Source organism: Thalassophryne amazonica, chromosome 9 (assembly GCF_902500255.1).
Source record: "Thalassophryne amazonica chromosome 9, fThaAma1.1, whole genome shotgun sequence".
NCBI lineage: Eukaryota > Metazoa > Chordata > Actinopteri > Batrachoidiformes > Batrachoididae > Thalassophryne > Thalassophryne amazonica.
In genome coordinates this window covers 114713434-114726974 of record NC_047111.1, presented here as the reverse complement: position 1 = coordinate 114726974, position 13541 = coordinate 114713434, and the positions used below count along the sequence as shown (strand labels likewise).

General features: G+C 40.6%; 1 protein-coding gene across 1 annotated transcript in view; it reads right to left on the bottom strand.

The window, feature by feature from the left end:
- Window positions 1-12668, bottom strand: part of ints2 (integrator complex subunit 2) — a 71084-nt gene extending 58416 nt beyond the window's left edge. Inside the window, 4 exon segments of the mRNA XM_034179012.1 lie at window positions 3377-3479; window positions 5407-5545; window positions 5692-6005; window positions 12454-12668. Coding sequence (XP_034034903.1) covers window positions 3377-3479; window positions 5407-5545; window positions 5692-5984 — 535 coding nt within the window. The 5' untranslated portion in view covers window positions 5985-6005; window positions 12454-12668.
- Window positions 12669-13541: the final 873 nt, after the last annotated feature.

The following is a 13541-nucleotide window of genomic DNA, read 5'->3' as shown; positions in this document are numbered from 1 at the left end:
GATTAGTTGCTAAATAACTTTGTTTTACCGTAAATGTTTTGTTTCTTCCATATAATCAACCAAGCTTTGCTTTGAATCTTGAACCAATGAAGGAGTGCTTCGATTTGTTTTATTTCGCTTTTAATTTTTCCCCACTAAAACCCTAAAGAGCATATGTCTGTGAGGAATATTTACCTTTTTATTAAACTGACCTGTTATGGTGTTCTGAAAGTTGATAGATGTATTTTATGCTAATGCCGATGCTAACATGTTAGCATGTCTATGGCGTTTTCAATGTTAAAGTTAGCATTAAGGTGCTGGCATTTCAGCATGTTTGTGCATTTGTTTTTTGTATAATAATTAATAGCTCAGCATTTGTTGTCATAAAAGTCAAATGTATTACAAATTATAATATTTTTTAATTTATTTTTATTTATATATTAATAATAATAGTAATAATAATAACTAATAATGCTACAATACAATTTTAGAGAAAGAGACATGAGTCACGTGTCATTGTGAAATGACCACATACTCAACAAAAATATAAACACAACACTTTTGGTTTTGCTCCCATTTTGTATGAGATGAACTCAAAGATCTAAAACTTTTTCCACATACACAATATCACCATTTCCCTCAAATATTGTTCACAAACCAGTCTAAATCTGTGATAGTGAGCATTTCTCCTTTGCTGAGATAATCCATCCCACCTCACAGGTGAGCCATATCAAGATGCAGATTAGACACCATGATTAGTGCACAGGTGTGCCTTAGACTGTCCACAATAAAAGGCCACTCTGAAAGGTGCAGTTTTATCACACAGCACAATGCCACAGATGTCGCAAGATTTGAGGGAGCGTGCAATTGGCATGCTGACAGCAGGAATGTCAACCAGAGCTGTTGCTCGCGTATTGAATGTTCATTTCTCTACCATAAGCCGTCTCCAAAGTCGTTTCAGAGAATTTGGCAGTACATCCAACCAGCCTCACAACCGCAGACCACGTGTAACCACACCAGCCCAGGACCTCCACATCCAGCATGTTCACCTCCAAGATCGTCTGAGACCAGCCACTCGGACAGCTGCTGGAACAATCGGTTTGCATAACCAAAGAATTTCTGCACAAACAGTCAGAAACCGTCTCAGGGAAGTTCATCTGCATGCTCGTCGTCCTCATCGGGGTCTCGACCTGACTCCAGTTCGTCGTCGTAACCGACTTGAGTGGGCAAATGCTCACATTCGCTGGCGTTTGGCACATTGGAGAGGTGTTCTCTTCACGGATGATGCGAAGGAGATGTGTTGCACTGCATGAGGCAAATGGTGGTCACACCAGATACTGACTGGTATCCCCCCCCCCCCCCCCCCCCCAATAAAACAAAACTGCACCTTTCAGAGTGGCCTTTTATTGTGGGCAGTCTAAGGCACACCTGTGCACTAATCATGGTGTCTAATCAGCATCTTGATATGGCACACCTGTGAGGTGGGATGGATTATCTCAGCAAAGGAGAAGTGCTCACTATCACAGATTTAGACTGGTTTGTGAACAATATTTGAGGGAAATGGTGATATTGTGTATGTGGAAAAAGTTTTAGATCTTTGAGTTCATCTCATACAAAATGGGAGCAAAACCAAAAGTGTTGCGTTTATATTTTTGTTGAGTATAGTTTACAAGTTATACAGAGAATGTTGCACATATAATGAGTCAGGCTACAGTTTTTGATTTAGGTTTTATGGTTAACTGGTTATGCTAACTGCTCATTTGCAGCAACAAAAATATCTCTTTTTTCACCATATATTTTATAAGATTTATATGTTTCAATGTTGTTTTATGGCAACTCAGGACTTTCATAAAGGAATGCCATTTGAAATAATTATTTTTGTTCTTTATTATAAACTGTTTTATTCTTTATTATTTTATATTTCAACAGCCAAGGGACATTTGCAGATTTGTTGATTTTCAAGTATTTTAAGTTTTGAAATAATGTTCTGTTGTTAAATAAAGTGATGGAAGGAGAGAAAAATTATTTCCCTGGCACATTTTTAAAAAATTCCCCGCTAATCCGATTAATCAAGTCAAACCCCATCAGATTCATCAATGATCCAAATAATCATTTGTTGCAGCCCTACATGTGTGTACGGCTTCAATCATGGAGAAACAAGGGAGAGCTTACTTTTGTTGTACTTTGGGTCATGGACGAACGCCGCAAAAACGGAAAGTTGATAGAATGAATATTTTTGGAGAAATTAGGGATATTAGGTAACAACAGTGAACGATGGATGTTGATAAGTAAATTCTGGATTTACATGCCATGACAGCAGGAGGCAGTAAATCATCATCTTCTATATATTAAAAGCCAAGTGGCCTCTGTGTAGTTTGTGTAACTTTGATCACGGAGAATTTCGGGAGAGTTCGCATTTGCTGTTTGGTGTGCTTATGTATTTTGGGTCAAGGATGAATGCTGCGAAAACGGAAAGTTGATAGGACTAATATTTTTAGAGAAATTAGGGATATTAGGTAACAACAGTGAACAACCATTAAAACCATTAAAACAATTATGCCTCACATTCACCCCGATGTCAGGGTGCTGCCATACAAGGCGCTCACTACACACCGGGAGCAACAGGGGATTAAAGACCTTGCCAAAGGGCAAGGGCAATTTTCCAGTCAAGCTGGGATTTGAACCTAGGATTTTCTGGTCTCAAGCCCAGCACCTTAACCACTAGACCATCACTTCCCCTTAATTAATCAGTCCTTGGTAACCACACAAGCGCTGAACAAAGGAAATATCTTAACCTTGCCAGATGTAAAACATGACAACTACATTTGCCAAATAATAAATACAATTATTCACAAAACTTTCTCATTTTAATTTCCTGCACTTTCAGTTAAAATCATTATAGAAACTTTACATAATTTATTACCACCCTTCAAAAATGTCAACTACCTGTTTTATGAACACTAACCAATCTAGAGCTCTTGGACCCCATGGGGAACACGCTAGTTACCATATAGCCATGTTGGCCAATCAGAAGCATAGGTGGGGGGAAAAAAAAGACAAGAATTCAATCTTTCCTTGTCTACACGCAAACACTGAAATCAGCATTTTCCAAATTCTCATTCGCCATCATGCCATCTCTGGACTGGCTAGTTTGCTGCCATATAAACAATCATTTCTTGAGTCGGCTCAATATCTCACTCAAGAAAACTGTGAGCACTTAAGGAAGGTAGACCATTCCAAACACTGCCAATTTGGCCAGTGGGTAAAAAAGATTAATGTCTCATTATGGTAGCGTAAATTCTACGTAAACCCAACAATTCTTCACAGTAAAAGGAATCATTACATTCCACACAGCACCTCTATGAAAAACTATGAGGGGATGTGAGGAGCTGGTTACCTGCTTGCAAAATGCAAAGGACATCAGCAACCTCTTCCAAGTAAACAGGACTTTCAAAGAGCTCAGAAGACTTCAAGAAAAACTCGCCATTTGTGTCAGTCACCTAAGAAACAACAAACAAAACACAGAATGTTTTAATCAAACACATCACCATATTAAGTAATGATGTAAGTCCAGTAGAAAAAAAAATGGAAATACAAGAGCAGCAGTCAAAATGCAGAAATAATTTGTGATGGACTAAATTTAGTATCACAGTATTTTTCACATTTTAGATGGTGATGGTACATCATGGTATTACTAGTTTTGCATTATATAACCCTTTTAATAATAATTATCTTTCTTTGAGCAAATGTTTACCCTCAACTGTTCTTATTTTCAAATATTCTCATTCAAAGTTATAATCTGGGTGAAAACTAATGAATCAAAGCTTTTTAAAGTTTTATATGTTTAAAAGGTCTGTGGCTGTGTTCCTTAATGATTGTTAAGAGTTAAACAAGTCGCAGTGCAAAAAGTCTAAGTGGTACAGTTTAACCATTTCCATGACTACTATGTGTGATTGTAAAAACTGCTTTAGCAGGTATGGAGGTTCAGTGATTAGCACCAAAGCGTCATAATGGAAAGGTCTTGGGTTTGCTTCCTACTCGGTCCTTTCTGTGTGGAGTCTGCATGTTCTCCACCTGTGAATGTCTTTTCTTATCTATATGCATGTCGGCCCTGTGAAATTGTGGCAGGCTGATCAGGGTCTACCGCTCGTTTTTCACCCAACGACTCCTCGGATAGGCTCCAATCCAACCCCCCCCCCCCCCCAATGACACTTAACTAGAGTAAGTGGGTTCATAAAAATGGATGGAGGTATGCCTATAGGAAAAGTATTTTAAAAAGTATTTTATGGCTGCACAGATCGCCTCCATTTGTGGGTCCACTGACCGTTGAAGGATAAAACTGAAACATTGTACATGGTAACCATTTATCTATTATTTTAACACATTTATATAACTATTTGTTTTTCTTTTGGGATGGAAATGACTGACGTGTGACATCCTCTGTTTGTTCTGTGTTTCATCTTTGTTTGCATGTATTATAAAGGAAAAAATCTTAATAAAGAGAAAAAAAATGTGACAACATCTTGAATGGATGCTGTGAATTGAAAAACCACACTTTAAAAGGTACCAAGTGTGGGAGGGCTGGAGGTTTGGACCAAAGCCATGTCACATTACATGGTGCTACATGGATCATATGCGGCGACACGAGCCACTCAAGGTTGGATGGGGCTCAAATGACAGGTCAGTCGTGGCTCATTAAAGGCTGATACCTGGCACATACGAGGTGCTTAGAGGAACATAGAGGCTTCCTCATAGCGGATATGTGATAGATTTATACATGGATCATTATTCGAATAATCACTGACAAATCCATACGTGGCTCATTATTCATGGCTTTATTATTTGGTGGGACCAAGGCTTAAAGTTACGCCTGGCTGCGTTCTCAGCCAGAACAGCAGGAAATGTTGCTTCTGCTTCAAATTTTTAGCCTGATGGAACATAATCAAACAGGTATCAAGCTGTACTCACGAAGACGACCCTGTTTAAAGATGTTTCAACATGACTGAAGCTGTTAAGACTACGAACACCCAGAAGTGGCTGCGTAATGATGCAGATTTGTCATAACGGGATGAAAATTTTTGAACAGCATGAAACAGCCCCAATTTCAAAACTGGTGCCGATGGTAGCCGTAATTATTGTGCATACCAAGTTTGTTCAAGATTGACAAAGAATGGATCACAGCGTTACTGTGATGCTTCAAAAGGTGCCTCAATTTGCTATTCATGATGAAACGGGAAGGAACAGCGCTCTGTGGAATAGGGCACCATAAAGTGCACTGTGTATCTCCATCAGATGTAAAAGTGCTATATAAATGCAGTCCATTTACTTGAGTTTGGGGACATGCACTTAACGACCTGAGTTTAGTGTCATTAACACAGTTTATCACCAAAACAACTCTTTCAGTTTTATGAAGAACTATAATAATACCTTATTCATGATAGCCAGCAGTTCACTGAGGGTTAGACGGAGTCGTCTGAGGGGATCGCTGTGTTCAAACTCCAAGGTCAGGCCATGCTGCAGCTGTGACACCAGGATGCTCTCTCCGTTCGAGTTCCCTGCCTTGTGCCTGGAATAAGATATTGCATTTAATACCAATAGCTGAAATTACTCCAAATCAGATAGTACCCACCCTAATGAAAAAGTGGAAGAAGTCTATCCTACACATTATCACTCCAGACTAGGCCATGTTCCCATGTTTTAAATCGACTGTACCTAAGCTGCTGCTCCTTCCGTGCATCCTGCTCCAAAGCATGAAAGTCAACAGACAAGAGTGCTACAATGGAGTTGACAGCTTCGACACCAGACAGCAGGCGCAGGATCAGTTTCTTGTCCTGGGCCCAGGCCTGACTTTGATCAGCTGGAGCGCACAAAGCCATCCTCACCAAGCAGGGCAGCAGCAGCCTCAGCTCTGGATCACTCAGGGCAGCCAGATGCACCACATCCACTTTCTGCATGGCTTCAAATGCGTAAGGGCTGACAAACTGCAGCCCTGCACTGTCAGCCATGTCTTTACACCAACACTGAAACTTTCAAGGAAAATGAAAACCACACAGAATTTAAAAGGTGAGACAGATGGCATTCAGAGTGAATAAACATACCTCAAGATCTGTGACCGAGCACACGAAAGTGCTTGCATGTAAGCCTGTGTAGTGCAGATCCCAACAGGTCGGCTTCAACATGTAATTGACAAATATAAAGTAATTTTATCTCGCCTTGAAGACTCTGGACTGGAATTATTTTCCTTCATGTACATCTTCATACTGTCCCCTACCATTGTGTGTGAGGTCTGAAATGCAACAACCTGCTGAGGAGTTGTGCTTAAAAGACTTATGACAGACAGGCTGCTTTTTATATATTCCCAGGAGGTATAATCATCTTAGATGTAGGGATCTTGAAGGAAAGAGTTAGTTCCACAAATATTCAGACAGTGACAGTTTTATTTTAGCGGTTGTCCACAGCACACAGAACTGAGAGCAAAAAAACATTTTCTGCCTCACTGGTCGTCTCGGCGCCACCCAGAACCCAAAGCAGTTCCATAGTATCATAGATGCAGAAAACTGTGGTGCTAGCAGATGCTCCCAGTGACTTTACAAATAATGAAAACAATTGAAATACAATTTTTCAGCTTTGAAGGTATTTACATCCAAACTGACAAGGTTCAGTAATAAGAGTACTTGTCTTGTTGCAAGGACCTGGTGTATGTTAACATCTGCCAAGAAGGAAAAAAGTGTCAGCAAACTTAATTTGTTTGCAGTGGCTAGCTGTACATAGCCACATTGATAATCCACAAATCTGTTTACAGGTAGCACTTCTGATTGGTCAATCTAGGTCAAGTGATTATGAGGCTACATAGCTTCATTTTTGTTGTCTATCTGTATGGAGAACCAAAATTACATTTTGAAGTGACTCTGGTTCCAAAATATTTGTAATTATTCATGGTCATGATGATTAGCAGATATGCATTTTATACTTGGAAGTAGAAAAAAGAAAATCAATCAATCAAACATTTATTTATAAAGCGCTTTACAGCACCGACTGGTGTCCAAAGTGCTTAACATTAAAAACACAAATTTACAAAATAAAACACATATAAAATTAAATTTTAAAACAACACATAAAAAAAAAAAAAAACAACAGAACATGTCACCTCCCCACTAAGTGTTAAAAGCCAGTTTAAATAAATAAGTCTTTAACTTAGATTTAAAAAGTGCTAGGTCAGGAATAGTACGTAACTCAAGAGGTAGCTCATTCCACAGTCTGGGGCCAGCTACCGCGAAAGCATGATCACCCCAGCGTTTATATCTTGACCTTGGAACATCTAAGTAAAGCTGGCCAGACGCCCTTAACGTCCTACTGTAGGTGCGCAAAGTTAAAATTTCAGACAAGTAGGGAGGTGCAAGGCCATAAATAGCTTTAAAAACAAACATTCAAATTTTAAAATCAATTCTAAAACGAACTGGAAGCCAGTGGAGTGAGTATAGGATGGGCGCAATATGCTCACGTCTAGAAGTGTTTGTCAAAAGACGAGCAGCAGCATTCTGCACCAACTGGAGACGCGCAAGAGACGACTGATTAATGCCCACATAAAGTGCATTACAATAATCAAGTCTGGAGCTGATGAAAGCATGAATGGCCGTCTCAAGATCACGTCTGAGAAAGTGCTTTATTTTAGCCAAGAGGCGAAGTTGGAAAAAACTAGCTTTGACAACAGAATTTATCTGTTGATCGAACCTCAAACAGCTGTCAAATATCACTCCCAAATTCTTGACAGCTGGTTTTACATAGTTAGCCAAAGCACCAAAATTTGGTGTTACCACATTTGGTATGCCAGTGCGCTCAAACACCATGATCTCAGTTTTACCATCATTCAGGTAAAGGAAGTTTCGGGACAGCCACTGCTTTACATCACGAATACAATTAAATAATGACGACAAAGCATCACTCCCATTAGTCCTCACAGGCAGATAGATTTGCAGATCATCTGCATAACAATGAAAGGACAAATTGTGCTGGGTTATAATTGACCCCAATGGCAGAATGTACAAAGAAAATAGAATCGGCCCAAGGACAGATCCCTGCGGCACTCCACAGCACAGAGGAGCAGTTGATGAGGAAAGGTCCCCAATCATGACAGAAAAGCTCCTTTCAGCCAAATATGATCTAAACCACTCAAGTGCAGTACCATGAATGCCAATAAAATGTTCCAACCGGGAAACAAGTACTGTGTGATCCACAGTATCAAAGGCTGCTGTGAGGTCCAACAGAACCAGCACAGCGGGATTCCCTGAATCCACCGACAGAGTAATATCATTATGAACTTTTAAAAGTGCTGACTCAGTGCTGTGTCGCGATCTAAACCCAGACTGGAATTTTTCAAGGATGAGATTGTCTTCTAAAAATGATTGTAACTGTAAAAAGACAACCTTTTCTAAAACCTTAGACAGAAATGGCAGATGAGACACAGGTCTAAAATTGGATAAAACTGATGAGTCCAGGTGAGGTTTTTTAAGAAGAGGTCGAACCACAGCATGTTTAAAAGCAGCTGGAACAGACCCTGATCTAAGACAAGCATTGATAAAAGTTAGGAGACCCGCCCCAACAGTATTAAAAACCTCCTTCAGCACCTTAGCTGGAACAACATCAAAAGGACAACTTGTAGATTTTATGTGTTTTACAACATCAGCGAGAGATGCAAAAGAAATGGGCTCAAACTGTTTTAGCACAGCAGAATGTGCACGAGGAGCAGACAACTCAACATTACAGCTCTGATCAGCGTTCTGTCTGACTGATGAAACCTTATCAATAAAAAACTGAAGAAACTCCTCACAGGTTGTGGTTGTAGCGTCCATCAAAACAGAGGTGTGTGGATTTACAACTGAGTTTATAGTCTGAAATAACACACTGGGACGATGACAACTGCTCGAAATAATATGAGACAGATATTGTGCTTTTGCCTCCTTCACAGCCTTCTGACAGTCAGACTGTCCCTCAGAAAACCCAGAGACACCTGTAGTTTGTCCTTTTCCCATTTTCTCTCCGCCTGTCTGCAGCGTTGCCTGAGGGCACGGGTCGTGGCATTTAACCAGGGGTCGGATTTTGATTTCCTGGATTTGCAGCGCATCGGTGCAACAGAGTCCAAAATGACTGTGCATGTAGAGTGGAAAGAAGAGAGGATGTTATCTGGGAGTAATGGAGAAACCAGTCCATTCATGGCATAAAACTGAGAGTCCATGAAGGCAGCAGCAAAGTCCCCCGCTGTTGAGGAGGTGACCAAACGGCGGCGAGAGACAGGAACAAGTGGCTTACTAGCAGATGGAGGAGCAATAAATTCAAAAATAACAGGAAAGTGATCTGAAATAGCAGCGTCTGATATGTCCTTAAGTGAAACTGAGAGCCCAAAAGAAATAACCAGGTCCAAGGTGTGTCCAAGATTATGTGTTGGTCCATCCACAACTTGTGTTAGACCAAAAGAGTTCAGGAGGCTTTTAAAATCATCAGCCAGCTGATTAGAAGGACAACAGATATGAATATTAAAATCACCACAGACCAAAAATTTGTCATATTTTGGGATAAAATCTGCCAGAAACTCAGAAAACTCCTGAATAAAATCCTTATTAAATTTTGGTGGACGATAAACAACAGCACAGAGCACAGGACAGTCGAACTCCATCACAAACAACTGAAGTTCAAAAGTGGAGTAGACATTAGAAGATAAAAATTGGCATTTAAAACTGTCTTTAAAAACCGTGGCCACACCACCGCCTCGACCTGATGCTCGACCTGCTGAAAAACGAGCAGCCGGGGGGAGGAGCTCAGAAAAGGCGCTATTTTCACCTGGTTTCAACCAGGTCTCCGTTAACAGGAGAAAGTCCAGATCACGACTGGAGAAAAAGTCATTCAAAATGAAAGTCTTACTTGTGAGTGACCTTGTGTTGACGAGCGCCACACGGACTGAGCGCACGTCAGTCTGCTGGGAGACACGACTGAGCGGGCGCAGGTTCTCCTGCACGCAGCTACGACTGCAGCTCCTCACAGGACGGCGACGCGGAAGTGGAGACCCGGCACCCCGGACAACCGGCCGGAGCCACCGATAGCGAAAAGTCAGGGAACGCCGCACGTCGTAGCCGTCATATGGTGTGAAGAATCCGGCTATGAATTGTCGTGGAGCATGTTTGCAGGAAACAGCCAGGCACACTCTGAGCCGAACACGGACTCCTCCTCTCCTCCCGCGTCCTCTGCGGCGCAGACGCCGAGGCAACACGCCAAGCGGCCGGCGTAGAAAGTCCGGTACGGACGCTAAGACAGGCGGCGGGGCAGCCGCGTCCCTGGCCGTCCGCCCGAGCCAGAAACAGCGACATTCTCCAGCGAAGCCCGAACGCTGATAAGAGTCTGGCGATCATACACCAGGAGCGGTGACACATTCCAAGCAACAAAGTGTAAAAACAATAAAAACGACACTAAAAGAAGCGAGTGCCGACGGCAGGCCACATACAACAGCGCCATCTTGTATAGAGACTGAACAGACTTAACATGACTGGGATTCAAACCGAGTCCCACTTAAACTTTATTATCTCACACTCTGCAGTGGTTAATAGCTTGAAGTCATCATACATGCCATATATAAATGGCTATGGGAAGAACCCTAAAACTGCCACTGTACATCCCTTGTGCTACCAGAAAATCGTGGAGGACGCCACAGGATGCTGATGGAATGCACAGCGCATACAAAGGTCATACAAGGCATGCTCAGTAGAAACACACAGGACACCATGGTTGCCCTGAAGTATGGCGCATGTTCCAAACAAACGCAGAAGGGACATAGAGGCTGGAGGACACTCAAAGGAAGGACAGAGGACGCACAAACAATGCACAGACAACGCTATGGTCAGCCAATGGATGGTGAATGAACAAACAATCATCGGGGCTATTTGCCATCATTTTTATGAATAAAGTTAATTTTATAAAGTGCTGTTATAAAGCACAAAATGAGTTACTTGTCTGCCGAGTTTCCCAGAACGTTTTGTGTGTGTTAAAATCTTTCAGGGGAGATTAGGCGGAGAGGTTTGTCTTCTACTTTTCCTGTGGCTGTCCGATGGTTCATTCTGGACTTCTGAAAGCTCTGGTGTCAATTCAGCAAAAGCAGACACGAAGTGCATCATGTCAGCACTCTCTTTGTCACAGCAAGGAGGCGCGTCAGAGTTGTTTGATACCCTTGTGCACGAACAATGAGGAACTATGATGTCACGCTTTTAGACCATGGCACACTCTGCTCAAATCCAGCATTTACATCTATAAACCGGGAAAATCCTTCAGCTCAACACAGATCTCCTTGGAAATGTGACATCATTTGTAGCGCCCCAACAACACTGGAGATGACGATGACACACAAGGGACACTGACGCAATTATACAGAAAGTGTTCTCGTGTCCCTTCTGCATCCTGGCAAATTTTTAGAATGCATAACTGACTACCAAAGGATCCTGTGCTGTGTAACTGGACCTTAACCCTTTGGGATAATTAATACAGCTATGTATGAAGGTGGGGATGGGCCAGGTACTTGCCTTGGAGGTTGCTGTGCTGGAACTGTGGTGTATGTGGGATCTGTCAGTCCCAGACCTGACCTGAGAGGGCATGTGCCAAAGAGAATCCCCTTACACTGGCAGATGGACACTTGTCGCAAGTGCCATTTTGGCCCCCCTAATATAAACTGCAGTATATTGGCTAGTGGTGTTCTACTGGGATGTTACATATGTTAAATCACATTGTTTGAGAGCAGGCAAACAAATTTAAAAATAAATATTTCAAGTACTTTGAGGATGGTCATTCCTGGTTACATAAAGCATATATCAGAGAACAACTTTGACTTTAGCTGGTTCTGTCTAGTCGTTTTCTTATATTTTGTACACAAGCAAGGTAATGTTACCTACTCCATTATCTTTCTAATATTGTAAAACATAATTATAAAGCACACAGCATGCACTGCAGAACCAGTTTAATAGTATTACGCATTTGTACTGGTTCAAACATGTACTGTCTTAACTTACTGAAGTTAACAGTGGAGTAACTATAATTAAGAACCCCTCATTATCTTTGGTAAATGAATAACGCCAGTTAATGTATTAAAGTTAAGTACATGAAGTTACGTTATCAATGAAACAGCCGGGTCATAAGCCTCGCTATGAAAGCTTAATGCTAACTATCGCTGATAACTAAAAGGGATTTAATAGCTCACCTCCAGGTGCTTACGCCGGGTAGACCGATGAAACGTTCTATAATATTTAATTCATAGTATTGCTACTGTTAAATGTACAACAGTACAGCTAGCCTAGCATTCACTAGCGCGCTAGTAACTAGCCAACAGCTGCTAAAGCTAAGCTAACACGAAAAAAACAGTTCTAAGCTGTGCGGTCTGGAGTGCCTTTTGTCTTACAAAAGTTTTACGTAATTATGCCCTAAGTTAAAAAATACTCTTACCTCACTAATCAAGATGATATTGGTCCTTTTAAAAAGAAACCATTTCGACGCCTTGAGACCTCAAATAAAGTAAAGCGTCATCACTATGACATTACAACACGGCATCCACAAAGCACAATTTTTGTTGACATGTAATTGGAAATAATATTAAAATCATAACTGACAAAGGTTAATCTTTGGACTGAACCCCATATCAATTAAAAATTTACATTTCATTCAGAATTCGTCAATGCCACCAAAAAGATTAAGTTTCTTCAGCAATAACTGACACCTACTGGGGAATTCATGTATAGCACCCTTAACACAATTTTTGTGGATAAAGAAACTATATATATATATATATATATATATATATATAGTTTCTTTAGTTTTTTTCCCCAAAGTGATGTAAGGAAATTTAAAAAAATCTTCCACAGTTACACATACTAACATATTCATACCAGCTGCCTTTGCACACATAAATGTGTCAGATGGTATTTTAAAACATTGCTTTTTGATGAATTGGTTAAGGATACAGCTGTGGTTATTAGTACATGTCACATGTCAGTTTTTTTGTTGGTCACATGACTTTAACAGTACTGACAACTTGTGAATGAAATGTTAATTTTGATCCTCCAGGTTCAGTTGCATGACTAACCATTGTCAACAATGAACATATATATATATATATATATATATATATATATATATATATATATATACACACACACACAGTAGTGTTCAGAATAATAGTAGTGCTATGTGACTAAAAAGATTAATCCAGGTTTTGAGTATATTTCTTATTGTTACATGGGAAACAAGGTACCAATAGATTCAGTAGATTCTCACAAATCCAACATTCATGATATTCACACTCTTAAGGCTATGAAATTGGGCTATTAGTAAAAAAAGTAGAAAAGGGGGTGTTCACAATAATAGTAGCATCTGCTGTTGACGCTACAAACTCAAAACTATTATGTTCAAACTGTTTTTTTAGCAATCCTGTGAATCACTAAACTAAATCAAATCAAATCAATTTAATTTATATAGCGCCAAATCACAACAAACAGTTGCCTCAAGGCGCCTTGCTTGCACCACCATGCTTCACT